This window comes from Phalacrocorax carbo, chromosome 1, assembly GCF_963921805.1.
Source record: "Phalacrocorax carbo chromosome 1, bPhaCar2.1, whole genome shotgun sequence".
NCBI classification, from domain to species: domain Eukaryota; kingdom Metazoa; phylum Chordata; class Aves; order Suliformes; family Phalacrocoracidae; genus Phalacrocorax; species Phalacrocorax carbo.
Genome location: NC_087513.1, coordinates 142,429,758 through 142,457,693, shown reverse-complemented (window position 1 = coordinate 142,457,693; position 27,936 = coordinate 142,429,758). Strand labels below are relative to the sequence as shown.

General features: G+C 42.9%; 2 protein-coding genes across 4 annotated transcripts in view; both read left to right on the top strand.

Moving 5' to 3' along the window:
• LOC104040870 (granulocyte-macrophage colony-stimulating factor receptor subunit alpha-like) lies at nucleotides 1-19,309 on the top strand. Of its 3 annotated transcripts, none has more exons than XM_064437689.1 (11): nucleotides 1-140; nucleotides 706-831; nucleotides 912-1,008; nucleotides 6,363-6,492; nucleotides 6,585-6,760; nucleotides 8,821-8,960; nucleotides 12,515-12,553; nucleotides 13,552-13,681; nucleotides 14,054-14,150; nucleotides 14,430-14,511; nucleotides 15,698-19,309. In XM_064437689.1, the coding sequence occupies exons 3-11, from the start codon at nucleotides 921-923 to the stop codon at nucleotides 15,770-15,772; spliced, it is 957 nt and encodes a 318-aa protein (XP_064293759.1). In that variant the 5' UTR covers nucleotides 1-140; nucleotides 706-831; nucleotides 912-920; the 3' UTR covers nucleotides 15,773-19,309. The 3 variants fall into 3 exon arrangements, with proteins under 3 accessions (XP_064293759.1, XP_064293769.1, XP_064293751.1); XM_064437699.1 differs by adding an exon at nucleotides 1,185-1,318 and having other exon boundaries at nucleotides 706-1,008; XM_064437681.1 differs by lacking the exons at nucleotides 1-140; nucleotides 706-831; nucleotides 912-1,008 and adding an exon at nucleotides 1,969-5,072.
• Nucleotides 19,310-21,551: 2,242 nt separating this feature from the next.
• The window catches only part of LOC104041736 (granulocyte-macrophage colony-stimulating factor receptor subunit alpha-like), a 26,366-nt gene continuing 19,981 nt past the window's right edge, over nucleotides 21,552-27,936 (top strand). Inside the window, exon 1 of the mRNA XM_064437825.1 lies at nucleotides 21,552-21,845. The gene's annotated coding sequence lies outside the window, so the exon portion shown is untranslated. The remainder of the gene's footprint in view (nucleotides 21,846-27,936) is intronic.

The window sequence follows — 27,936 nt, the reverse complement described above, 5'->3', positions numbered from 1 at the left end:
GTTCCCCAAAACACAGGCTGCAAGGGAGAAAGCCCTATTTACAGCTATACAACCATTTAAAAGATGAATCTTTCCATCTTCTCTGAGCCTGAAGACTATGATAGGAAGATGAACAAGAAAAAGATGTTTTGAAATAGAAGGTAGGTCTATCTTTGTCTTTCCAAACTTTTTGTTTGCTGAGGTATTCACTGAGACGCTAGGAAGTCCAGGACTGGAGGGGTAATGTCCCAGGTAAAATCTAAAAAGTTTACAGAGGAATTCATGTAGCTGAACTGAAGTTTTTTGCAAATAAAGTACCTACTGCCTGCTGAGAAAGGTCCTGGTCACAGTTCTGGGGTTTTTTTATTTTTACTGGGCTTGGTACTGAATTTGTAGAAGTTAGACACTGCTCCTAGATCTACTTTTAAGCATATACTGGAAAATATCCTTGAAAGTACATCAGCTAATGCCCTCATCAAACTTACCGTATTCACCATTGGGTAACTCAAGTTGATTGATATTGCTGTGACCCATTTTGATATTTTCTGTTTGCGGCTGTTTACCCACCTGCTTAACGTCTATTCATCCTAACCTTTGTGTTGAGCAGAGAGATAAATAACCTGTAGACCGTAAGATATCAGTCATCAAATGTATGCATGTAACGCTTATACTGTGCTTCTGAGATCACCTTCTTTACTAATCATCACATAAATTGTTTTGTTACAGAAAAGGACAACTTCTTTAACTTTGTTACTGTTTATTTGAACATTTGTCTGACTGCTTGGGAAGCAGTCTTTCCTCCCACCAGAACCGAGAGATGGTCAGATGGTGTAGACGCAGGCATACAAGCAGGTCAGACGAGATAAATTCAGAGAGTGGCTCACAGTGGCATCTTTCACCTTGCACAAGTCTCACTGTTCTCTGTCTCCAAGGAGGAAGAGATGGTTGCTCCTCTTGCACTCATCCTCATGACCCTTCAGTGGGTGATGCTGATCACCCAGTTGTGTGTTGGCTGGAACTGCACAGACTGTGAGTAGAACAATTCCATGGGGCAATCCTCCAAGGTGGAGTGTAATGTGCTTCTCATGATGCGTAGTTGTCCTTAAGTTGCTTTCTGTCTTAGATGTGCTAGGTAGTAATCTCTGCACCCAAAAATCTGGGAATCAGTCCTGCGCCTTACTGATCGTATTATGTGACACTTGCAGCGGAGATGCCAGATTCACCTATTAGAAATTTGATGATGAATCAGTGGAAAAGGGAACTGAGTTGGATGAGCAGCAAGAATTTCACTGAGTACTGGTGTTCAGTGACTGCAGGAGACTTTACCAAGACTATAAGGGTAAATTTGCTATGTAAAGTTTTAACTGAGATAAATCATTACACTTTCTTCTTTTTCTTTCATATCCTGAAGTGACTGAGCAGAATGTCCTTAGTAGGACAAAATAGTCTCTGTTTTAGCAGTCTCCTCTAGTTTTTTTTCGAGACCTGTCTTGGTCCTGAGGCATATCTGTCCTCTCTGGCCATTCTTGTGAAATTCTTGCCTTCAGAGGACTCGTGTGGAATCAGGGCCTTGATGGGACTGAAGTGTAAGATTGCTGGCTTTTCTGTTTTCAGAGGAACTTTGGTGAGAGGTGTCTCATACCGTGCAGATGAGGATTTTTAAGTACAAAGGACAGACTGAATTAAATACATAGCCTAAAAACAAGTCATAAGCATTCAGGGACATTGAAGAAGCAGTGATGTGCTTGCTCAGGGCTGACTGGTGTGACACAGAGCCTGTGAAGACACAATGTTTCTGGAGTGGCTCCTGAGGGCCAAGCAGGTTCGTACAATCATAGAATGGTCTGGGTTGGAAGGGACCTTGGCAGAGCCTCTAGTCCAATCTCCCCACTATGGGCAGGGACATATTTCACTAGATCACGTTGCTCAAAGACCCATTCAACCTCACCTTGAACACTTCCAATGACAGGACATCCACAACCTATCTGTGCAACCTGTTCCAGTGCCCCACCACCCTCATCATAAAAAATTCCTTTGTTATGTACAATATAAATCTACCGTCTTTCAGTTTAAAACCAATGCCCCTTGTTCTGTCATTCCAGGCCCTGGTAACAAGTCTCTCTCTGTCTTTTTATAGGACCCTTTTATATATTGAAAGGCCTCAGTAAGGTCTCCCCAGAACCTGCTCTTCTCCAGACTGAACAGCCCTAACTCTCTCAGCCTTTCTTCAGAGAAGAGGTGTTCCATCGCCCTGATCATTCTTGTGGCCCTCTGGACCCTATCTAACAGGTCCATGTTTTTCTTGTGCTGGGGACGCGAGAGCTTGACACAGTGCTCCAGGTGGGGTCTCGCGAGACTGAAGTGGAGGGGAAGAATCACCTCCCCCAGCTTGTTGGTTACCATTCTTTTTATGTAGCCCAGGATATGGTTGGCTTTCTGGGCTGCAAGCACACTTTGCCAGCTCATGTCCAATTTTTTGCCTACCAGTATCCTTAAGTCTTTCTCTGCACGGCTGCTTTCAATCCATTCATCCCCCAGTCTGTATTGACACTGGGCATTGCCCCAAACTATGTGCAGAACCTTGTACTTGGCCTTGTTGAACTTCTTGAAGTTTGCATGGGTCCACTCCTCAAACCTGTCTAGGTCCCTCGGGATGGCATCCCTTCTCTCAAGCAAATCAGCTGCACCACTCAGCTTGGTGTCATCCACAGACTCATTGAGTGTGCACTCAATCCCACTCTCTGTGTCATTAATGAAGATATGAAATCATATTTGTCCCAGTACAGACCCTCGAGGGACACCACTAGTTACTGGTTTCCACTTGGACATTGAGCCACTGACTACTGTAAGTCTTTGGGTGCACCCATCCAGCTAATACCTTATCATCTGACAGTTCATCTGTCAAACTGATATCTCTCTATTTTAGAGGCCAGAATGTTGCGGGCGACCATGCCAAAGGTCATACAGAAATCCAGGTAGTTGACATCTGTTGCTCTTCCTTTATCAACTGATGAAGTCACTCCATTGTAGAGGAGCACTTGTGACTCGGGCATGATTTGCCCTTGGTGATGCCATGTTGGCTGTCTTCAGTCACCTCCCTGTCTTCTATATGCTTCAGTGTAACTTCCAGGGGGATCTGTTGCATGACTTTACCTGGCTTGGAGATGAGGCTGACTAGTAGGTAGTTCCCAGGATGCTTTCTATAACCCTTTTTAAAAATAGGTGCAATATTCACCTTTCTGCAGTCACTGGGGACTCCTCCTCACTGCCATGACTTTTTAAATATGATGGAGAGTGGCTTGGCAACTACAACAACCAATTCCCGCAGGACCCTAGGATGCATTTCTTTGGGTGCCATGGACTTATGTATGCTCCGGTTCTTCAGGCGGTCTCAGACCTCACCCCTCAACCTGATGATGGAAGGGACTTTGTTCCCCCAGTCCCTGTCTTGAGATTCAGGGACTTGAGAGACATGAAAAGAGTGATTGCCAGTGAACACTGAGGCAAAAATCTGTTGAGTACCTCAGCCTTCTCCATGTCAGTTGTCACTACTTCTCCTGTCTTATTTATCAGAGGCGGTACACTTTCTTTAATCTTTCTTTTCTGACCTGGAGAATCCCTTAGTATTTTTCCCATTCCCTGTCAAATTCAACTCCAGATCAGATCCAGACTTCAGCTCCAATTCTAGTCCAAACTTTTGATAGCAGACAGGAGATCTAGAACTCAACTCAGATCTTGAGTAAATGGATTACATGGGAAGTGTCATGACTTTATGAAAAGGCAACTTCTGCTTCTCATTTAGTCTGTTTTCAGTGCTTATTCAGAGAAGACAGAAAGCTAAGCATTTCCTATTTTGCAACTACTATTTGTTAAGCAAAACAATTTTCTCTTTCGCTCGCCCCTACATGCTGCACAAATACTTCAAAGCAAGTCATGAAGTGGTCTTCTTGGGATTATTCTTTTCCCTATGCTTGTATTACTCCTGCCTGAGTTAAATTCTCTTCCTCTAGAGCCCAAAACTCTCTTCATTCATTTGGCCAATATTTCTGCTGCATCTGGTTGGGTAGGTAATCTCCAACATAAAGTTGTTTCAGGAACAAGAACTGGTTTTGACAGCCTCTTTTGCATGAATAGAAAGGGAGCATTTTACACCACACTACTGGGTCAAGCAAGATTTATACCACATCTACGGTAAAAATTAATGTTTCTATAGGCAGTTCCTGGAAATTCTGACATTTGGGGACTCCTCTGATACTCTGTGCAGTTATATCACCTGCATCAGTAATCACAGATTTAGGTAGATTCACGTCACCTTCATTTCAACTACCTAAGCATGGAAATTATAGTCCTCTAAGCTCTGACAGAAGCTACTGGAGAGGTACAGCTGCTGCCTGAAGGCAGTGTATCCCATGCATCTTCTATGTCACTGTCTGTGTCTTCCTTCACCACTGCATCTGTATGACTTGCCCAGATGAGGTGCTAGATTTTAGAAAGCGAATGTTAGTGAAGATGAACCTCGAGCCAGCTCCTTGCCCAGGCAGGCATTTGTGGTGTATCTCCCTTTGTCTTTCAAAGGAGTGTAAACCACATTACAGCCATCTGCTGATTCTTATGAAAGCACACATGCTCTATCTTGAGGCATTTCGACTGATTTAGTGGACTGTTTGGAGGACTATGGGTAGAAGGAGGGGAGGATCTGCTATTCCTAACACTGCCATGAGCTTTTCCAGAGGAAAACACTGAATGCTTCACCTTGAACTGGTAAAGTTCATTACCCAAAACTTCTGGAAAGAGAGTTGTCAAGCCTGGGAAGATATCAGTACCTACTTCACTGTTGTAGTGGTTCCACTGTTACAAATCAAGCACAAGCTTAAGCCCTTTCTACAAGGATTAGAAGCCACAGGAGTAGCACTGGGTAAACCAATAGAAGAAAAACTAAAAAGTAAACCTTCTGCATGACATTTTTCAGGCAGAGAATATGAAGTGCATGTTTGGAAAAATAGAACCTCCCCTGCCCAGTGGGCCAATCTTTTCTGTTACAACAGTGAACATGAATGGCACATACTCAAGCATATGCAGATATATTCCTCAAGGTAATGCACTAGACTTTGGGAAAGAATTTGCCTGCTTCCAATGGCCTGGTGGTAAAAGAAAAACTGAAACCCTTCATTCCTTAATTCATTTGTTCCTTGTAGGATGAACAGGTTCTTGTTCACAGCCTTATGACAACATTTGTGTGAAAAGAAAAAGAGTTTCCTGCAACTAGCTAAGCAACTTTTTAGTCCTCAGCTGCCACCCTGCTTAGTGCCATCTTTTTAACTGCCAATTCTCTTTTAATTGGTTGTGCTAATATTTTGTTTACAGCATTTGAATGTCTTTAAACTGTTGTTAAAAATCCAAGTGAAACAGGCTCGTGGCTGTAGTTTTGAAATTCTTCCTTGAGAAATCTGTGGCTCCTTGAATTTTGTCACAGCATAACTCACGGCTTAACGCCCAACGCTTTGCAGTGCCCCATCCATGGTAATGAAACCCCTGACAGAATTTGCTCCTCTTTGTATGAGAGAGGTAATAGATATGAGATTGTTAAAAGAATGAGGTACGGGATCTATCAGTTTAAGCAACTTGGAGTTGGCATATACAAAATGGCACTACTTCTTGCCTCATCGAGCTCATTGCTTGATTGCTCATTGCTGATTCTCTATAAAAGGATTAATCAGTAATCCTTCCTTTTAAAATGTATGTTTAGTGTTCTTAGTGGGTTTTGTTGGGGTGGGCGTTAAGGAGTAATTTGATATGTTTGTGATCAGGAGAAGATTCCTCATGTTAATCCCAGGTATCGTTGCAGAGCACAAACTCCTCACAAGTTTGTGTCTACGCCTCTCTGAAGTACTGAAAAGCTTCACAGCTCTGCACTTGTGTTTCTCTCTCTCTCTCTCTCTGGAGTCCGCAGGGAAGCTCCTCATTCTCTCCACTCATTTGACAGGGCACTGAAGAACATCCTTTAAATAGAAATTTTATAGCAGGTTATGGAAGGATGACGGGCAAATGTTTCAGTCTGTGGCATTGTGGCCTGTTCAAAGCACAGGGGTAGCCACTTCAGATGTCAACCTGTACTAGAGCAGTGTAATCTCCCCTGAGGCGTATTCTGTCAGATGCAGCTATAATCATATCTTTGGAGGACTTACTCATGACAAACTCTACATTGAATCTGTCAGTGTAAATATCTTCCAGTGTTACTACTTAAAATGAAACAAGTCATGTCTAACCCAAGCAATAACCAGCTGGAACTGCAGCTGTCTAACATATCTAAGCACGTGCCAAGGTTCTCCAGCTTGGGGCAGTCTCAAGATGTTTCCTCATCACGGAAGTTCCTGTGTTTGCAGGCATGAATGGGTCGGCCATTGAAAACTTCTCCTGTGTGATTTATAACGTTTCCCTCATGAACTGCACTTGGCAGGCAGGCAGGAATGCTCCAGCAGATACCCAGTATTTTCTCTACTGGAAGAACTTGAGGTAAGTAGGTCTGCTTGAGTCTAGGAAAGTCTCAATTCTCATTTGACACATCACACTGCCCCCATTTAACTCAAATACCTTGCTATGCACAGAGGTGACAACGAAGTGGAATGTGAGCTTTACATTAAAGACGAAAATGGCAGAAACACGGGATGTAGGTTCCAAAATGTGAGGATAGGGGATGAAGAAGCCTACTTCCTGGTGAATGGATCTAGCAATGGCTCTGTGATCCAGTTCTATGATAAGTACATTCAACTGTATAAAATTGGTAAGTAAAAAATTTATTTCTGCGTCATTTTTGTTATTGCATGAGCGTAGTAGAACATGTATCCCTGAGAAGGAACAAGTACCCTGTCTCCCCTAGAGTTGAAAGTAAGAGACTGTGGCCTCTTCAAGAATATCTATTCCCCAAGCAAAAGAGAATGAGGTAAACTGAGCAAGAAAGCTCCATAGCTGCAGCCTGCCTCAGATTCTTCAGCATTATACCTTTGTGGTTTTTAGGTCTTTCTCCAGCAAGGTCCACAGGACTTTAGAGATTGTACTCCCCACTGTTGTCTTTTCAGTGATGGCCAAAGACCTTTCAACAGAGGAGACTTTTCAGGAGAAGCTTATATGAGCACTGATTTCTCCTTCTCATTGCCAGTGGGGATGGCATACGCTGACACCATATCCTTGGTTAAAGGAATTAATGCGTGTACAAAATACCCCAGGTTTTCATATGGTCTTTCAGATGTGGTGCTCTACTTGCACGCATCCTGTGCAATTACTTTTGCTGTGGCAAAACCTTTTTGGAAAAGTCCCACTGTTCTTGGTATTCCCTCCAAAAACTGGATAAACAAGGCTTCATTCTATAAGGAGAAGGAATTGAGTTGTAACATCACTTATGGCAGATAAAACAAGACTGTTCTTAGACCAAATAGTGCATCACAAATAGTCTAAGCCTGTCTCTAAATGTTGATGTAAAGTAGCAGCCTAGCTGAAAGGAAGGTTTAGCTAAGAAGCATCTTATGAGGAAGCTTGAAGAAAGAAATGACCTTTGGATTTCTTACGTGAGGGTTAGCATCAGCTTGTTCTTCTGCAGTAAAAAACATCCATATAAAAAAGAAACCAGATGGGACTCTACCTTATTGTCATGGTTTTAGCTGGGATAGAGTTAATTTTCTTCACCCTAGCTGGAATAGTGCTGTGCTTTGAACTTAGCATGAAAAAAATCGTTGAGATAACACACCAATGTTTTGGCTCTTGCTGAGTAGCGCTTGTACCAGTCAAGGACATTTCCAGCTTCCCACGCTCTGCTGGGTGCACAAGAAGCCGGGCGGGGAGGGGGCACAGCTGAGAGAGCGGATTCAAACTGGCCAAAGGGATATTCCATATCATGTAACGTCATGCCCAGTATGTTACCTGGGGGGAGCTGGCTGGGGGAGGGAGGCAGCAATCGCGGCCAAAACGGACTGTCGTGGTTCAGCCTCAGCTGGCAACTGAACACCACGCAGCTGCTCGCTCACTCCCCCCAACCCCTGCGGGAGGGGGAAGAGAATTGGAAGAGCAAAAGAATTTGTGGGTTGAGATAAGAACAGTTTAATAATTACAATAAAATAATAATTATAATAATGATTGTGATAATAATGACAATAATGTTAATAGAATAAAATGGAAAAGGAAGGGAAAGGAAAAAAAAGGAAAAAACCACAGAAACACAAACAATACAGCCGCTCACCACCCGCCGACCGACGCTGCCAGTCCCTGAGCCGCGATTGCTGCCTCCCTCCCCCCGCCAGCCCCTCCCAGGTAACATACTGGGCATGACGTTACATGATATGGAATATGCCTTTGGCCAGTCTGAATCCGCTCTCTCAGCTGTGCCCCCTCCCCGCCCGGCTTCTTGTGCACCCGGCAGAGCGTGGGAAGCTGGAAAAGTCCTTGACTGGTACAAGCGCTACTCAGCACGAGCCAAAACATTGGTGTGTTATCTCAACGATTTTTTTCATGCTAAGTTCAAAGCACAGCACTATTCCAGCTAGGGTGAAGAAAATTAACTCTATCCCAGCTAAAACCATGACACTTATTCATCTAGAAAAGTAAATGGAGGGGTTTGTATCTTTGTATGCTTCTAAGGCATGTTCTCTGGCTTAGTCTCTGTTTTTTCTGATCCTGGGGACAGGATTTCAAGAACTTTGGTCTTTCAATTATTTCTAACAGAGTTCCTAAGAAAAATAGCTACAATAGAGCATCTTTCGTCATAGATGTGTTATTTGCAATTGCACTCGCTTTTAACAAAGCAAAAAGAGATCAAGTGATTTTAATTATTTGAATTCTTGGTTATTTCAGAAAAGCTCATGCCTCCATCAAACATCACTGTCAACTGTGATGAAATTAAAACTGATTGCATAATTCAATGGCAACGACCCCAAATAAGTCATTCTAACAAAGACAAGTGTTTTAAATATGACATCTACATAAATTATAAGGTAAGATAATTTCTTCACCTACATTTAACATTAATGCATATGTTTGCATTTACCAATACAAATGGATAGAAAAAAAAAAATCTCCCTCTTGTATGGTGTATGGAGGTACACTGGTTGACTGTGACTCTGTGGGACTAAGAGGAGAAACATGGCTAATCAAGACTTGAACGTATCATAGCTTTGGCTGTGACAAGACTCAGAAAAGGCATTTTGTTCACTAAGATCTGGTGAAGCTGTCCTGGACTGGGGTCCTTCCAGTGCTGACCGCATCTCTGTGAAAGGGCTATAAATCCTGGACAGAGAAACGTGCATCCACTTAAAAAGTATGAGTTGATGGAGGTGAATGAAATTTCTATGTATATGAAATGTAGATAGCTTATCCAGTTATCATGTATAAGCAATACACCTGTTGTTCCAAGAGTTAAAGCTATATAATGTTAAATAGCAGGAAAATAAATGTGAGAGAAAGCAGAAAGGCAACGTGAATAAGCACAGGTTATTGAGGGAATCATTTAAGCTACCGAAGATCACATTCAGACCTTGGCTTTACAAGTCTTTTTGCAGCAATAGGGAAGGAGTGAGATTACTGTGTTTCACTACTAGACCTAAACTACTGTAACTGGCAGAACCGCATCAAATGACCACAGGGTGGCGGACAGTGACAACAAAGGAAAAACCTGCCTGTACTACAACCAGATTTGGCCACTTACTGGCTGATTGAAGGCATTCCCTCTATTTCTGTTATTTGGAACCTATTTGTCTACACTGAGCTTGCTATTTCATAGACAACTTTTCTTGCAAGCCCAACTAACTGCTACAACACTGCATTACTTCTCTGAATCCCTTGGCTGATGCAGCAAAGAAAGCTTATAGGAAACTGACATGGGCAAAAAAGTGCATTAGGGTAAAGCAATACTACTCCTTAAAGTCTTTTAGTATGCCTAATATTCATTTTATAAGGAATATTCAATTCACACATAGTCTGAATTGCTGAGCATTTTTTAAATAATCAGTAGCAGTTTTCATGTTCTTTATTATGTCAAGGTCCAGCAATTACTGCACTGCAAAATTTATTGCTTTACCTCTGCCAAGTATAAACCTGTATTGTTTTATTAATGTATAATATATGAATGTATAGTTACACAATGTAATATGTGACAACATACATTGTATTACAGTTAGCCTTGAAATTTTATTTTCACAACTGGAGATTACTTGCCTAGGGAGCAAACAAAAAAAAACCATAACACTGTGAGCAACATAATTTCAATCACAGTTTTTCATATCTGGCCCCAATAAACTAAACTTGCTGAGAATCTTGGCTTCTCCTTCAGCCATATTTTAAGTTAAGGCTTTATAGATCAAGCTATCTGGGAAACCAGCAGGCAAATTTTAACAATGAAAACTGAGCTAAAAAGGCACCAATTACTTCAGCCTTTCCCATGTCCCTTGTACTAGGTTTCCCCAACTCACTGAGCAGCAGGCCTGCATTCTCCTCAACCTCCCTTTCGCTGCCAGAGCACTCATAAAGATATTTCTTGTGTTCACCTCCTTCACTAGTCTCAACTCCAGCTGAGCTTTGGCTTTCCTGAGTCCGTTCCCGCAGGTGAAGAAAATGCCTTTGTATTCCTCCCAAATCCCTTCTTCTACCTTCTGCTTGCTTCCTTTTTGCCTCTGAGCTCAGGCTCAAGCTTCGTGTCCTGCCATGCTCACCTGTCATACTTGCTTGATTTTCTGTACACTGGAATGGACCATTCTTGTGCTCTGAGGAGGCTGTCCTTGTAGGTCGACCAGCAACTTTGTCTTCCAGGGCAACTTCCCTTGAGTACAAGGCCTGTGACTATGAGGCTCTCTGAAGAGGGTCTCATCCGCTTCCTTTTCCTGATCAGGACATTTGGGACAAGCACCTCCTACATTTTCACCTGTGTTGGTTTGTCCTCTGACGCCTACTCACAAGCTCTCTTACTGGTTTATCATTTGTCCTAAGACAGAGCTCTATGTATTCAAGGCACTCTTTCACACAGAGCACAAGGACCAGTTCAGCAAGCCTGTTTGCAAGGATGCTCTCATCCCACTCGGTGAGATGCATCCTATGCGTGCTCAGTAGCTCCCGTTTCTCAGAAAGGGTCCTAGGGGTGTCGAAGCCAAAGCCCTGCCAGTGACACCAGCTACTCAGACAGGTGTTTACCTGCTGGATGAGTTCAATTCTGCTCAAGCCTTTCCCTCTCACTGGAAGGACTGAGGAGGCGACATCTGGGCTTCCTGCCCTTCACAATCCCCTCAGTGTACTGCAGTCACCCTTGCAACCATACAGGTTACCCGGCCACACCATTTTGTGCCCACACAGAAAAGCACAAAGGGGTAATAGTTCATTTGCTAGACAGGCCTGGCAGTCCTTCTGCAGCACCCTGGGTCCTGGCCCCAAGCAAGAAACAGACCTCCGTCAGGTCAGGTCAGTAGATTGGTGCCACCATCCCCTGCAGGAGGGATTCTCTTTTAACTATCGTGCACGCTTTCTCCTTAAATTTTTTTTTAAATGCAGTGCCCTTTAATACATCTTTTCTTCCAAAGTTTGCAAAAGACCAGCTGTCCTTCTGGAACTCCACTTTCTGAGGTCTTCCTTGACTTCATTGTTTCCATTTCTCATGTATTATTTTGGTGTAAATGCAAAAAATGGGAGACTATTTTGTTGCACTTTCTCCTAGGCTGATCCCTGTGCTTCAGCTGGCTTGTGTGCAGATCCTAGAAGCTGACCTGTACAGCAGTGTGCCTTGCAAAGTCATGTTCAGGTGCCACATGAGCATGCGTGCAATTATTTGATAAATCAAGTTTGGATTAATTTAATTTTGTTTTAAAATGGAATAATAAAGAATGTAAAATAATTTAAAAATACATAACTCTGGCAGGCTAATGGAGACGATGTAGTCTGCAGTCATTAGTTGTATGGTCGCTACATTACATGGTAGTCATTGTGGTTACTCAGAAGAGATGAGTGAATTGTATTCTATCAAAATTGTAGCTGGAGGCAGCCTAAAATGTCCGTGAATCCATGTCAGTCCTGAGTATTTTCATCTGAGGGAAGAGGAAACAATATTTACATAGCATTTGCGATTAAATATGGTAACATTTATTGTAAAATATAAACACTAGAAGTAAACTAAAAAGTTTATTTCACAGATTTTTATCTTCTCCCACCCGCCTGGCCGCTCCTCCCCTCCCCACGGTGTGTGTAAGAATAAACGTACAGTTTTCATTCAGGTTTGGTTTGCTTGTGTTTCAGCTTAATCACCAATGTGAAATAAAATTTATTTCTAAACTCTGGTGGTAAGGAAAAAAAATACTTTTCCATAAAAGATTTAGTTACTATATAAACTTGGCATTGCAGATGAATTATATATTAGATACTAAATGTTAGAGAAATGACTAGTTCTTCTGAAAAACTGTCAAGCAGATAAGAGAGAGTAATGCAGAAAAAGGAGACAGCAGATAAAAATGACATTATCTAAGCTCAAAACCAGCAATCATAAAAATAATTTTTTTTTTCCAATTTACAGGATAATGCTGAGGGGAAAGCCAAATATACTTCTACACAAGTAAGTCTGCTTGTTCTATTAATAAGCAATACGAGCTACTTTCACAGTCATTTGTGAAAAGTAAGTAGTATGCAAACGCCTTTAACTCAGTATGTGTTCAACGTCCTATGCTGTACGGGATCCTTATTTATAAATTTCACGAAAGTGTCAAATTCTAAATCACCATGACATATGTCAGTTATTATACAATGGAGAGCAGAACTTTATTCCGTAAATATTTTGAAAAACCTTCCATTTTACATTGTATTGTCCACTCTCCCCCTCAAATATTTGGATCAGGATTTGAGGTTACACACCGGTGACAGCAGAGAAAAGAGACACAGAGAAAACACCTCCTAGGAATTTAATTTTGTTTATGAAAAACAAGGACCACAAAAGTCCATTGGGATCCTTTGGGACGGAGGCTGTCCTCTAAGTATGCGGCACTTCCTTCTAATCAGCGCGGCACCTCTGTCCTGGAAGTATCCAACAGCAAGCACGTTTCAGTAAATTGCCGTAACCCTAAGTATTGCAGTCGGCTGCTTGTTTTACAGGTTTGGCTGGGAAGTTATGCTTTTCCTGAAAAGTCATAATGCAAACGCTGAGGAACGTGGGGTGCATGCAGACAGTTTGTTCCTCAAATCCCTCAACTCTAGCATTACTGTAATGAGACAATTTGAGATATTTATCTGGCTCTGTCAATGTGCCAATGGAAATTATTATTAGATCAGATTATATCGTAAGAAATTACAGGATATAGTTTAAAAGACAAAAAGCTTCTAAACACAAAAAGTTTACTGAGTGACAGGTTATTTTTTTAAAGGAGTTGCACAGATAGGTACATATTATATACATAATAATCATGCATGGGTTTATTTTTTTGCTTTGTAACAGCAGTCTGCTTTAAAAAGCAATGCTCTCCTAGGCTTCTAAAATTTTCGCTGGTGAATGGCACTTGTGTATTATGAACACCTAGACAAGCAGCAAAGAAAAACAACCCAGTTTTGCTTTGTTTTCAGGAAGGGGGGAATAGTCACACATTTCGAAGGTCCAATACGAGAAAGAGGTACCTCTTGAAAATGAGAACAGCTGGCAGCACCTGCCTCATGAGCTCAGCCTGGGGGGAGTGGAGTGCACCTGTAGAGTTTGGTAAGAATGAAAATCCATGCCTTGGGCTACCCAGCAATGCCTTGTCTACCTCACATGCTCCTGCGCATCTACAGACACACAGGTATATAAAGGCTTGGCAAACATTTTGTTTCCCTCCACATTGCTGAGAAGTTACACATTTCCAACCAAAGTGCACCCCTGCTTACTGCCGGGGCTGGGCAAACAGGCTCAACGTCAATCCTCCCCAGCAGATGTTACTGCTAAGGTGCTAAATTAAAGAGTGTATTTTTATACCGAGTGAAGCCCTTCAGACTGACACTCACCAGGCAGCCATCAGAGTAGATGTTTGACACAGCTGTGCATCTATTCCTTTTTATTCACAATAACACTTTATGACTGCTTCTCTTTCAGGAAATGAAGAAATTATTTCTTCTTCAATATGGATTTTACTCGTGGTAGCAGTTGCCACCCTCTTACTGGCAATCGTTGCAATTCTGTTCTGCAAAAGGTAAACTTAATTTATGCATACGTTTCATTTTGTGTGGTGGGTGTGTGAAGCATCCGCAATTCTTAAACAGATACGGTAGAGGCAACTCTCTAGTATAGATAAAACTTTTTCACTCACTCTGTAGTAGAAATCAGTCCAAATGAGCGGTCCTGAGGCAAGTACTGTAAGTGATCTTCTCTCCTGGAAGGGGAAGGTTAGAGCTGGTTCAAGGTTGCAACGGTTTTGATACGTGGCGGTTACGTAATTTTTCTTTTCTATTCCATCCCTTTTGATCTCCAGGACTGGCTGCTGGAAAGCAGCGTTTCTACAAATCCCAGAGCCAAAAAATGCATTTTGTGGACTGCCTGACACAAACCCAGAGGTACGTTCTCTTTCTATTTTATATTAAGTGTGTAAAATAGATACAAGAGTCTGTTGCAGGTATTTTTTAAATGACAAGGAACTTAACAGAGAGAATAATGCTTCTCTTTGCCATATTTTGGGGAATTACAAGAGAAAATCAGCAGGCAAGTGTGTTAAGGGAAGTCAAATGTAGTGCTTTTCCAGAACCAGGGGATTCCTCCTGTTCCAGTCTCACAGATACAGGGGCTGATACTCCCATTGGTAGGTCCAGAGAGCAGCAAGGGCTGGGCATACACAAGGCACATGTACAAAAGCACACAGAGAGGACACTACTGCAGCCAGCCACAAAGACCAGCACAGGTGCTTTTGCTGGCACCACATCAACACCAACAGCAGTCACATAAATAGCGTCGCAGATGTCCCAGTCTTCCTGCTCCTCTCCAGCTGAGCAGGGCTGAAGTTTGGCACAGAGATGTGCATACACCCTCACTCTGTTCATTCACAACCATATATTCTCAGGTTCCTCCTATCTGATCTCTGTGTCCAGACCTTGCGTCCTCCCACCAGGTCACCAGCTCTCACCTTTGGTCCCTCCAGATGCGGGTGTCTCCTACCCACCCGCTAGCCCACCTTCAGTGGAGCTTGCTAGCAAGTTAGACACACAGGATAGAAAGCAAGGTGACACAGAAAACAGTTCAAAATAGGATTTTGTAATGTAACAGGACAGACCGCAGCGGTCACACACACAGTGTTTGACCAGGCCAGCATACTGACCAGCAGCTTGCTTGCACCCTTTTCTTGTCCAGCAATTTGTCATGTTATGTCCAATAATTTCTCGTGCTCTCGTCGATTAGCTAATCTTCAGGCCAATTTGCACTCATCTACTTTCGCACCTTGGCAAAGTTAATCCTTTTGTATTAATTTGTTTGAGATGGTGTAGTAATCTGTGTGTGCATTGGAGAAAAGCACACATTCTTCCTGTCCACTTCCAGGCCAGTCAAAAATCATGGGTTGGCATTACAAAGTTGCTGGAGTTCTACTGTTATGTCCAGCTAAGGAAAGCTTATCAGCTAAAAAACAAAGAAGCGAAATATTTCTATAAAAGATGCAACCGGAGCTGTAATACTCTCAGAATTGTGCATAAGTAAGTACATGCTAACCTAAATTTAAGTAGAAAACTAATGGAGGTTTTTTTTTCCTTTCAGCTGACGGAGAGCAAAATTCAGTCAACAACGTCTGAAAATGAAGAGATAACATTAGTTGCTGACATAGTGAAATAACCGTGAAAAACTGAGGATTCTGAAAGCGCATTTCTTCGCTCAGGCAACTGTATATTCCTGCGGGAAGTCTGGAATAATATACAGGCTTTCTTCACTTTCTTCCTTTTCTTGGCAAAAACAGTAGTGCAACCAAGAAAGAATGATATCTCCCATGTAATGTTTTCAAATGTAATTGTATTTGCTTTTATTTTTGGCTGACTGTAACTGTTTGGGTAACTTGTCCTTATTGGATATCTTCCATTTTGTGAATATGATTGAAATATTTCAGTCAAGAAATTTTAGTTACATTTTAATTTGTTTAAGGAAAAATAGTGGGTGTGTCTCATTAAAAAGAGCAAGAAAAAAAATCTAAAAAAAATTCTAAAAAATTTTCTGGTGCCTGAATGCCATTGTTCTATGGTCAAGAATGGGCCTCTGCATACTTGAAGTTTCCTCAGATCTGTTAAAGTACACATGGGCAAGTAGAAAACTGAGAATAGGATTGAAAACAGGCTAACATATTGAGTGGTGGCCCGTACTCAACAGGAATCTCAAAGGACAAGAGTATGTCTAAAACCCCAACTAATCCTAGACCTTAAGTGTGGTACTTTCAGGTTAAGAGATCAGCCACCATTAACTTGATATCAGCCCAGCATTTACTCCTGTAGGTACCTAGCTCTTTATGCTCTTAATGCTCACTTGCCTTTTTACTACTTTTGTTCCTCTTCAACTTCTCAGTATTTTAAAATATTGAGTGCGTGACTCAGTTAATTTCTGTGTCCTTTTGTTCAAACAGAGACCTTTACTAGTCAGCTGGAAACTGGACAATGATTTTCCAAAGACATAGGGTTAGGACAAGGTGTTGGGAAAACAGCCCAGGCTGTTGTTGAGTGCAGTGACAGGTTATGAGTGATGCCCCTCAAGGATCAATGCTGAGACTCGTAGTATTTAGTACTAACAGTAACTTGGACAACGGGATGAAATGCGGCTTCAGAAAGACTGTGGATGACAGCAAACTGAGGACGCTGACTGATATACTGGAGGGCAGGCCTGCTATTCAGAGGGCTCCTGACAGGCTGAAGAAAGGAGCTGACAGGAACCTCCAGCAGCAAATGCAAAGCCAAATACATGGGAAAAACTATCTCTGTATCCTAGAGAATGACTGACTGACAGGTCTGCAGAAAAGGCTCTGAGGTGCTGGTGGACAACAAACTGAACACAAATCAGAAGCGCTTCCTTACAGTAATGAAAACTATCCACATACTGGGACTACTGTGAGGATTGGACCCAGCAGATCAAGGGCAGTTATTATTCCCTCTACTCAGCACTCAAGAGTCTGCACAGGCAGTTCCGTGTCCAGATTTCAGCCTCCCAGTACAAGAAGGACATTAACAAGCTGGGTAAGCTCAGCGGCGGAGCACCAAGATGTAAGTAGTCAGTAGAGACCACGAGGGCAGCACCAAAGACAAATATCCTCACCTCCTGGGGTGCCTCCTGATGACCTTGACAGAGATCAGAAGCACAGCAACAAACTCTATTTTACTGGTATAATTTGATTTCTGGGCTCCTTTATTTGGGAAAGAAGCATATTCCAGCAAGGAAGTCAGAATCTGAGCAGGTAATAGCAGAGCACAGACAAAACTTCCATCTTTGGTTAAAGGCTAATTCCATACAAGGCTTAGCCTTGATCTGTAGTTATACCAAAAGAGTCTTGTCGTGCGATTCCCCAGTTTGGATGGTTGCTCAGTAAACCATCTAGTTGTTCCCACCTGAGGGTGTAAATCTGGAAGCTCACCGTGACTTCTAAGGTGGTCTTGAGACTCAAAGATAAAATGCTCAGCAATTTCCCACCTGAACAAAATTAGCCTTCTAGCACTTTCGTTCACAGGAAAAAGAATTTTATCCTCTGAGTAGCGCCAGTAATGTTGATAACTCACATATCTTGCTGCTTCTTTTGGTCTCTGAGATTCAGATTTTGGGGGTCTTACAATTTTTTTCATAATTAAGTGAGGAATCACTGGCAGATCAGGTTTATGCTTTGTCGTGAAATTGCTTTTCACTTTGAGACTTAAAGGCTCAGATTTCTATACTGGACATTTGAACATAGCTATATGTTTATAATGATATTGGACGTTTGACTATTACAAAAAATACTCCCAGGACTACTTTCTTGCACTGAGGCCAGTTGCCATGCAAGAGCCTAGATACATTTTATTAAACCTTTAAATAAGGTAGGCACATGCAAGCTGCCTTCTGGGGTGCATTAAAAGGAGTGTGGCCAGCAGGTAGAGGGAGGTTATCCTCCCCCTCTATCCTGCCCTAGTGAGACCACGCTTGGAGTGTCCAGTTTTGGGCTGCCCAGTTTAAGGACAGGGAACTGCTTGAGCAAGAGCTACCAAGATGATCAGGGGACTGAAGCATCTCCCTTATGAGGAAAGGCTGAAAGACTTGGGTTTGTTCAATATGGAGAAAAGACTGAGTGGGGGGGATCTCATCAATACTTACAAATATCTAAAGGGAGGGTGTCAGGACGATGGGACTGGACTCTTTTCAGTGGTGCCCAATGACAGGACGAGGGGCAATGGGCACAAGTTGGAACACAGGATGTTTCACTGAAACGTGAGAAAAAACTCCTTCCCTGTGAGGGTGCCAGCGCAGTGGCACAGGCTGCCCAGGGAGGCTGTGGAGTCTCCTTCCCTGGAGACGTTCAAAACCCACCTGGACGTGTTCCTGTGGCCCCTGCTCAAGCAGGGGGTTGGACAAGGTGATCTCCAGAGGTCCCTTCCAACCCCTGCTGTTCTGTGATTCTGCGGTTCTGTTATTCTGTGATTCTGCCTTTAGAAATTAACCCTGACCCGAGCTAACCGCTGGACTATGTTCAGGATTTGTTCAGGACATTGCTTGCAAATCCTAGCCAAACCAGTGCTGGGAACACTTGTTCCTGGACACATTCCAGCACTGGAGAACCTTCCAGTTACCGGTGCGTTACCAGGGGTGATCCCGCACACTGTCCAGCTTCTACTGGAGCTTGATGCAAACAGTTCTAGGCACACCTGTTGCCTTTGACAAAGTTAATGATTGCTTTTTGGTCCAAGACTCATAGTTTTAGCTGAGATAGGGTTAATTTTCTTCCTTGTGATTGGTAGAGTGCTGTGTTTTAGATTTAGGTTGAGAATAATGTTGATAACACACTGAGGTTTTAGTTGTTGCTGAGCAGTGCTTACACTAGTCAAGGCCGTTTTTCAGCTTCCCGTGCTCTGTTGGGTGCACAAGAAGCTGGGAGGGGGCACAGCCGCGACAGCTGACCCAAACTGGCCAGAAGGATACCATTTGATGTCATGCTTAGCATATAAACTGGGGGCAGTTGGACAGGGTGCAGCGATCACTGCTCGGGGACTGGCTGGGCATCGGTTGGTGGGTGGTGAGCAGTTACATCACTTGTTTCTCCTGGGTTCTGTTCCTCTCTCTTTTTTGTTGTTTTCCTTTTCACTACTGTTGTTGGTGGTGGTGTTATTATTATAATATTTTATTTCAATTATTAAACTGTTCTTATCTCAACGCACGAGTTTTATTACTTTTGCCCTTCCATTTTTTACTTTTTTAAATATATATATATATATTAAAAATTTACTTTTGCTTTTCCATTTCCCTATCCCGCCGGGAGGGAGAGTGAGCAAGCGGCTCTGTGGTGCTTGGTTGCTGGCTGTGGTTAAACCACAACAGCTCGCCTGGGAAGATTTTTGCAGCAGATCAGAACAACAAGGACAATTTCTTAATGAGGCTGAGTTCAGGCTGGACACACATGCAAACCATCTTCGCATTTGTCTCAGTACACAGCAGTGGGCAGAGCTGAAATGCTCACAATCACTTGCTAAAAGAGTGATGAGGTCGTACCGGGCTACACTAGTTTATAAAACCTTTCACGGTATCTTTCCTCTTGGCCAAATAGCCAGAGCAAAGCATAGTTTAGCTTTAATTGACCAAAACCTAGCCATGAGCCATGAACCATTCACTGGCTCTCTGTAGGGAAGGGAATAGGAAAATACAATAACGGAAATATCAAGATACACAGGAGATGGCATTATGGTCTTGTTAAACAGATATTATACAAACTCCTAATTTTTTTCCTGTTTTCTCCTGGAAAGGAATAACATACTTTAACTTATTCAGGAAAGGTGTTACACCCATGCTCAAAAAAAGTCCAAAAGTTCAGTCAGAGAGCTACAGGCATATCAACCTCGGAAACTCATGGAGTGAGTCCTCTTGGGGCACATTTCTGGGCACTTTAACAAGAAGGAGGCCACTGGGAACGGTCAGTATGATTTTTACCAAGGGTAAATTCCTGTGACAAGTGGGATACCGCAGGGGTCTATCCTGGGACCTATCCAGTTTAGCATCTTTATGAACGACATGGAGGAGGTGATGGAGGGCATTGTCATCTTATTTGCAGATGACATCAAATTGGGGTGACTGGCTGATTTGTTCAAGATGAGGGTTGCCATACAGAGGGACACAGGCAGGCTGAAGGAATAGTCCAAAAGGAACCTTGAAATCATCCACTACTTACTTGAATTTACAATGTCCAGAAGAGGAAAAAGTAAAACATGTAACATTATTTTAAAATAGCTCTTTCAAAAACAGGGTTTTGAAAATTGTGCTGTGCATTTCCTAGAAATCTATGCATTACAGCAGTCCTTCTTAGCCTGTTACAGAAGAACTTCCTACAATATTTAGCAATTTCTTGGAGGATATGAACGTAATTGTTCCATCTACTCCTTCCTTATGGAAGGTTGGTAACATTTCTGAAGCTTTTTTTAGCCTGGTGTTTTCCTTAGAGTGCCTCCTAACACTGCAAATGTTAATGCTAAACTGAGACATTATTATTAACAGATTTTTCCGACCATGTAGAGTAGTTTTTCTGTCTTTCATTTATAATAAGCTATTCAAGTCTGGCTAGCAACATCTACATCAACAGCATGGAACACAACCTGCAAGAGATCCCAGCAGACCACCCCCACCTGTGGACCAAGAGCTCCGGTGCTCTTAGGGGCTGTCTTGGGGAAATGGACAGGTCTCTGCCCACCCCTGACCACTCCTGGGGGAGCCTCAGCCACTCACATTGCCACTACCGAACTAGAATAAACCACAGAAAAGCACTTTAGACAAAACCAAAATCGTTGCTGGCTTACCATAAACACCAGGCTGTAGAAGGTGGCAGTTCACAGGCTGTTAAGGTGACTGTTCCCAGGAGAAGGCAAGGCATGCTGAAGGGGGACGAGAAAGGTTTAATATGTCCTGAAGGAAGGTGATCCCCAAGAGGGTCAGAGTCCTGGGTTTGTCCAGGACCTGAGGGCAGCCACGGTGCTGGCAGGGCTGTGCCCTCCCCACCCAGGGCCCATCCCACACCAGCCAGCAAGGGAGCGCAGGCGGCCAGACCCTGAGAAAAGGGGAAGGGTGGCTGTGCCCATTGGTGCACACAGAGCCCTGACAAATTAATCCAGGCTAGAGTTTAAAATGGATTGGTTAACACTAATTCAAACACTGCTTGGGCAGCCTGAAGGTACTGGTAGGATGACACTGGAAGACCACCTCAGGTTACCCAGAGCCTGCCCAAACATGTCACCACAACAGGATGCAAATCCCTCCATCAAAATTAATCAGGCGTACTGTCACACACTTTGCACCACAAATATGTGTGGCATGGGAGGGGAGGCCACATTCTGCAGCTGAGCCACTGCCTCACATGTGCTCTGCCTTCAGTATTACTTACTTATCTATAGTTTTTCCATACATGGCCTCAAGGTTCTAAAATGGAAAACATTATTAACATGCCCTTCTGATGGGAATCACTGGGTAAAGGTGGGCAAGACTGAGCAGGGTGGACGGAAAAGCAAAGAAGACATCTAAAACTTGAAATGTGTGAAGTAATCTGCTGTTGGTGGACCTGACCACATACAAAAAAAAAAAAGCGTTCAAGGAAAGCAGGGTTAAAATAGTTCTTCCTCTAACAGACTACTAAGGAAGCTGCCTGACTCCGAAGCAGCCTGGGGAATTCTTCACCTTTCTGCTGTTGTGTCTCTGTCAGGACCTGAAGGTAGGAGGTAATTTAAATCACTCTTGCTACAAGTGTTTGAGAACAGCAAGTAAAAAGAATCTATTACAGGAAGATTGCATATCTGCATGCCAGATATCATCTGAAACAAACTGGGAAGTGGCTAACGCTCAGCATGACCCAGAGCTACATCTAAAGCTGCTGGACGTTAAAGCAAACATTGTGGCTTAGACCCTCATATTTATATGAATATAATGGCATATATTGCATATGAACATGCAGCTGCTGCATTTTGCGAGATTGACATTACTGAATTCAGCAAATGCTTTGGATATTTTCTTTTACTTTGAATATTCTGACACTTTTGCACCTAACTCATTATATTGTACGCAAAAATGAAACAAATGAAACCAACCCAAAGTCAGGCAGTGAGAAAGTTCAGAAATTTGGATTTGATATTTTCCATTCCACTGCCACTGCTTTGCCTACAGATAGGCGAGACTTTATTTTCTTAGCTGTTTGCAAATGCATGCTAAGGATTGATCTTCCTCAAAGGAGAACCTGGGCTGGTGCACAGGTCATAAACAATGTATACAGCCAGTCAGGTCCCGACAAAATTAAGTGGCCGTGCTGCAAGCACTTTACACACGGACTAGCCGTTCAACACTGCTGTTATTGCCAGAACATATTATTTACGAAAATGTGTTAATTTGTAGGAGAGGTATTTCTATGCGCATATTCCTTACTATGACTACTGAGTAGTTATGTATTTATGTATAATGAGTTTGCATATTGTGACTATTAATACTTAGTTCATCCAACATAACAGGAAGGACGGGTCAGTTGCGTGATCAGTTCATGTGAAATCATTAGCATCTGCAAATTAGGAAATTTAAGGAAGTTTGAAAGCAGTAAGGGAAATGATAAACTGTGACACTTTCTGAATTGCAGCATTTGCTACTGCCATGCAGTAAAAATAGTTCATTGGCAGAGCAAAACTGATGCCTGCATGACCACAGCTACACCTTCAAGTGTCCTGCTGCTGTGATCCAAAATCAAACAAGATAAACAAGGAGGGTTTTTTCAAGAGCAGGTATGTCCTTCTGTGTTGTCTATTGATTTTCTTGTGCCACGGATTTCGTGCAGAATGCAAGTCTTTGCGCAGGATTAAGTTAGATACAGTTATAGTAGCAAACGTACAAAATCTGGATTAGCTTCCTGCTTAAGAATGTCTAGGCAAAATTTTGGTGATGCTTTAGCCTATTGCATTAAAAATGTAAACCTGTGTATATATAAAATTTCTAAAGATTTCTGCAAGATGCAAGGAATCCTATGAAATGTCTATGGTGTCTGTTGTGCTATTTTGACATTTGTTATCTGACATCTATTTTGCAACAACAGAAAGAAATGCTATTTTCTGTACCCTTTCTATAAATTAGCCTAATTAGAAATATGTGGATGTCTATTTCTTGGAAAAAAACGTAAAACACAGGATCTTGGGATGGTTGAGGCTGGAAGGCACTTCTGAGATTGTCCTGTGCCACCCCTTGCTTGGATTAAGGTCAGCTACAGCAGGTTTCTCAGGGCTTTGTCCAGTCAGATTCGAGTATCTCCAACCTTGGAGACTCCACAACCCCCCTGGAAAACCTGTTCCAGTGGTTGACTACCCTCACAGTAAAAAGTGTTTTCTTGTGTTTAAATTGAATTCCCATTATTTCAGTTTTTGCTCATTGCCCCTTGTCCCGTTACTGGGTGCCACTGAGGTGAGTCCAACTCCATCTTCCTTACTCGCAACAGTTGGATATTTATACACACGGCTAAGATATCCCTGATCCGTCATCTCTCCAGGATGAATAGTCCCAGTTTTCTCAGCCTCCTCTTATATGTTAGAGCCCTTAATCATCTCTGTGGCTCTGCTGAACTCTCTACAGTAGCTCTGTGTCTTTCTTGTACTGAGTATCCCAGAACTGGATCCAGAAGTCCAGGTCTTGCTTCACCAGTGATAAGCGGAGGGGAAGGATTACCAGCCTCAAGCTGCTGGCAGCACTCTGCCTAATGCTGGCCAGGACGCCTTTCACCTTCCTTTCTGCAAGGACACATTGCTGGCTCATGGTCAGCCTGTTGTCCACCAGGACCCCCAAGGCCACCTCTGCAAAGATGCTTTCCAGCAGGTCGTCCTCAGCCTGTACTGGTGCTGGGGGTAGTTACTCCCAGGTAAAGGACTCAGCACTTCCCTTTGCTGAATTTTGTGAGATTCTTTCAGCCCATTTCTCCAGCCTGTCCAGGTCCCTCTGAAGCGAAATAGTGGTATATCAACCACTTCTCCCAGTTTTGTATCATCTTCAGAAATCAAAATACTGATCTAAAGAGTGAACCAGTTTGGGGAAATTTGCATTTAGGCAGCCATTTGAGAGGAATTTTTCACTGCCTGGTATGCATTTTAAGGTTTTCATTCCTATTTCTGTGACTCCTGGTAAGCTTAGCAAGTGTATGGTACTCTCCATGTGTCTGCAAAGTATAAGCATCAGTTTATCCTCGCATCACCCTATGAGTAAAATTCAAATTTTCGTTTCTGGAAGTGTATCATGGGCAGGAGTAACTTTCCCAGAATGACTCAAGAAAACAAAGTCACTGGCAAAGCTGGGAATTAGAACCAAGGAACCTTGGTCTTGGGTGACATTTTCTGGTAGCATCCTTCACTCACAGCCTAAGAGCTAAGACTACAGACTTACAGGCTGTGAGGGTAAGAACTGAAAGTTCTTAAGTCGGCATTTAATGGATGCTTTCTGTAAAAAACTCTTATAGGCATAGCACAGTATTTAAATATGACTGATTTTCCTTCTGACACATTGATGCTGAGATCATTCTAGAGCAGACTGAGTTTGACCATGCATTGCTGCAAAAGACCAACGGAGTCATGTTTGCCAGCATCCAACTTTCCAGGGATATGATCACTACTGCTGAGTAAGACACATCATACATCTGGTAACATTAGATAATAAGTTTACATCTGGTGACATTAAATAATAAGTTTAGCAATGTTTTCCTCGATAAGCTTTTGCGAGGGCAAAACTTAAGCATAGAGGTTATGCGCATACCTCTAAATAAAAGAAAGCTCCAAAGCCAAGTATCACTGACTCACTCCTACTCACATAGCTTAGGTGGATAGATCAGGTTTATAGCAAACCTGTCCTGGAGAGAGCAAGGCAGTGAGCTAAGAACTGAGGAGTGCACAAACCAGCTGCTTGAGTCCTCTCTGGGGCCGTCCCCCACGTAGCAGGGTAGGCACACACTGAGAGGTCAAGACATTTGTGAGGCTGGCCAGGAAAGAAGAAGGAAAGAAGCAAAGCAGGAACAAGCATAGAGTTAAGGATGGGGGTTTACCTCCTAATAGACTCTATATCATCTCTTATATTAATGAAATACGAGGAAATGCCACTTACAAAAACATATATATGTTTCTTCTGGTCTGCTCCTCCAAATAACACTCCCAAACAGTTTGACATAAGTAGGTGTTCCTGCTGATACCTTCAACAATGAGGTTTGTCCAGAGCAGAGGGAGCTTTACCCCACCTGTCTGCAAAAGACCACTCTGGGAGAGGGTAGAGCTCTTGGAGGCACAAAGCTTCTGCAGATGTGGTGCTGGAGCCACACAAGCTGGAGCTTGGCCACCGGGCAGAAGGTATGGATGGGTCTGACAAATCACTTAGGGCTTACCACAGCTCCTATATCTCTTATCCTGCCTGCACGCCAGAGAAAAGCCAGAGGACCTGGCTATGTGTTGGCAACTTCATCTGGGGCAATAGAGAGAACATAGGCACAATCCAACACTAATCCTTTCTTGTGTAATTTGTTCTAAAAGTCAGTCAACCGTGAAACACAAATGCTTTGAGAAGCAAACCCCCTTAGTGCTATGCTCTATGGAAATGGTCATTTCTTATGAGGAAAGCAAACACTTACAGGCCCTGCTGTTCCCGCTGCAAGACCAGTGACACATCCAGAGCCTGGAGGCAATGGTGCCAAGCAAGCACTACTCTAAGCAGGCAGGGCTGCAGATGACTCCTTCGCCAGTGCTCCAGACAAGCATTTCCATGAGACTGCTTGCAGCATGGGGCTGCTGTCATGTGTAGGAAACTCAGATTTTGACAGCAGAGGAGTCATGACAGCAGACAGAGGGAGATGACAAGAAGAATGAAGCAAAGACTATAGATGAACGGTGAGCGGACTGTTGCCAGAGAATAAGCAAATAAGTGTCTAAAAGGAAAGTAGGATGATGAAAGGAAGGAGAAGAGGTTAAGAGTGACTGAACAGATGGCACAAAATGGAGAAAAATAGGGTTATGTGAAAAGGGGCAGACTAGAAGGACAAGAGGTCTCAAGGCTCCTATGTGCATTACTGGAGAGATCACTGAGAGCATGGGAAAGTGGAAATAACTGTTGAGACCAATATCTCACATAGCATTTCATGGCCAGGCCTCCATACTGTCTGTAGTTAAGATTCTTCAGTATCGCTCCCCGGCAGCTGTGGCCACATCCTTACTGTAGCACGAGGATTTACAAAGAAAAGATTGATGCTGCAAATGATAAGCAGAGAAGAATCAGGCTACAGTGAAGAGTCTGCCCCTGTTGCAACCCTGACATGGTGTCCTGTCCTGTCTTGATTCCTGCAGACCATGATGGACAGGACACATCAAGCCAATTTGCATGAAATGTGAGGTGCCTCCTGGAAATATTCAACACTCCAGCTTGCTTGGAGGGTTTGGCTGGGTTTTTGCTTTCACCAGAAATTGAGTCCATCCAGAATTGGCACTCTGAAATGACCATAAAAATTAATATAGAAAGACAGGCGAGTAACATAATATTACCGTGTTTCTCTGTTTCCTGAGTTCATAAGAATTTGCCTCACATTCTTGTAATTAACCTTAAAAATACCTGCAATCAAGAAAATTGCTATTAGGAAGTTACACTGTGAGGAAATACTAAAACAAACAAAAAACCTCCATTAACCAATGTTGCTTCTTCACGTAGAAAAAAACCAGAAACATAAATGCTGTGAATAGAGAAGTCTCTTCCAAAGAGTTTTAACTTCCTCTGAGAAAAGGAAAATGGTACCTAAGACACAGAGACGCTTGACAAGAGCTGATGCCAGTGTTTGGCTAGCTCTGCTCAGACCTTCGTGCCACATGAATGAATGTGGAGTCACCCTTTGCAGGTACTCACACTTCCTTAGTAATTTAAATTCCCTACAACGATCTGTAATATCTGACTCCTCAGTTTCTGACACTACAAGAAGCAAAAGTTTGAAGTAGACTGTTCTGGGATGAGGGATGTAAGCCTCTAAGAACAGAGGGAATTATTCCAGTTTGAAAAGAGGAGAGCCATTTGTGATAGCAAACAGGAAAAAAAATACTGTGGTGGTTTGACCTTGGCTGGCCACCAGGTGCCCACCAAGCCACTATCTCACTCTCCCTCTTCTTTACTCTCTGCTTCCCATCAGCAGGAAATATCCAGCCACGCCCTGGGAAGGAGGTCTTCAGTACACGTAGCAGTTGCTTCAGACAACTCATCCTCTGGCAATATTCCGAAATCTTTGCCTTCTGGCCAGTCCGTGATCTCTTCCAGGATTCCTGGGTGGTTGAGGTTCTCCATTTGAGCTTGTTGAATGATCGATGCTAGCCACTTACTCCATGTTGCATCGTTTACGTGCTATGTAGAGGGAATGTTTCTTTTAAACATCCAGTGTAGTACAGGCAATCAAAGTGCCAAGAGGAGTTGTGCTTCTGTACCAAAAAATTCTGAAGCAGCTCAAACCCCCCCTCATATGCTGCTAGTATCTCTTTTTCAGTCACAGTGTACTGGGCTTAAAATCCTTGATACCCCCAGCTCCAAAACCCTAGAGGTCAGCCTCAAGTTTCACCTGGTGTTTTCTGCCAGAGGCTCCAGGTGATGCCATGCTCCCCAGCTGCGGTGTATAGCATATTTGCACAGCTCTGTACAGGCTGGACCAACAGCTACCACACAATCTATCTCCTGATTGATCTTCTCAAAGTCTTGCTGTTTTTAAGAGCCCCACTCAAAACAGTTCTTCTTTTGGGTCACTCAATAGGGAGAACTCACAAGCTGACTATAACCGA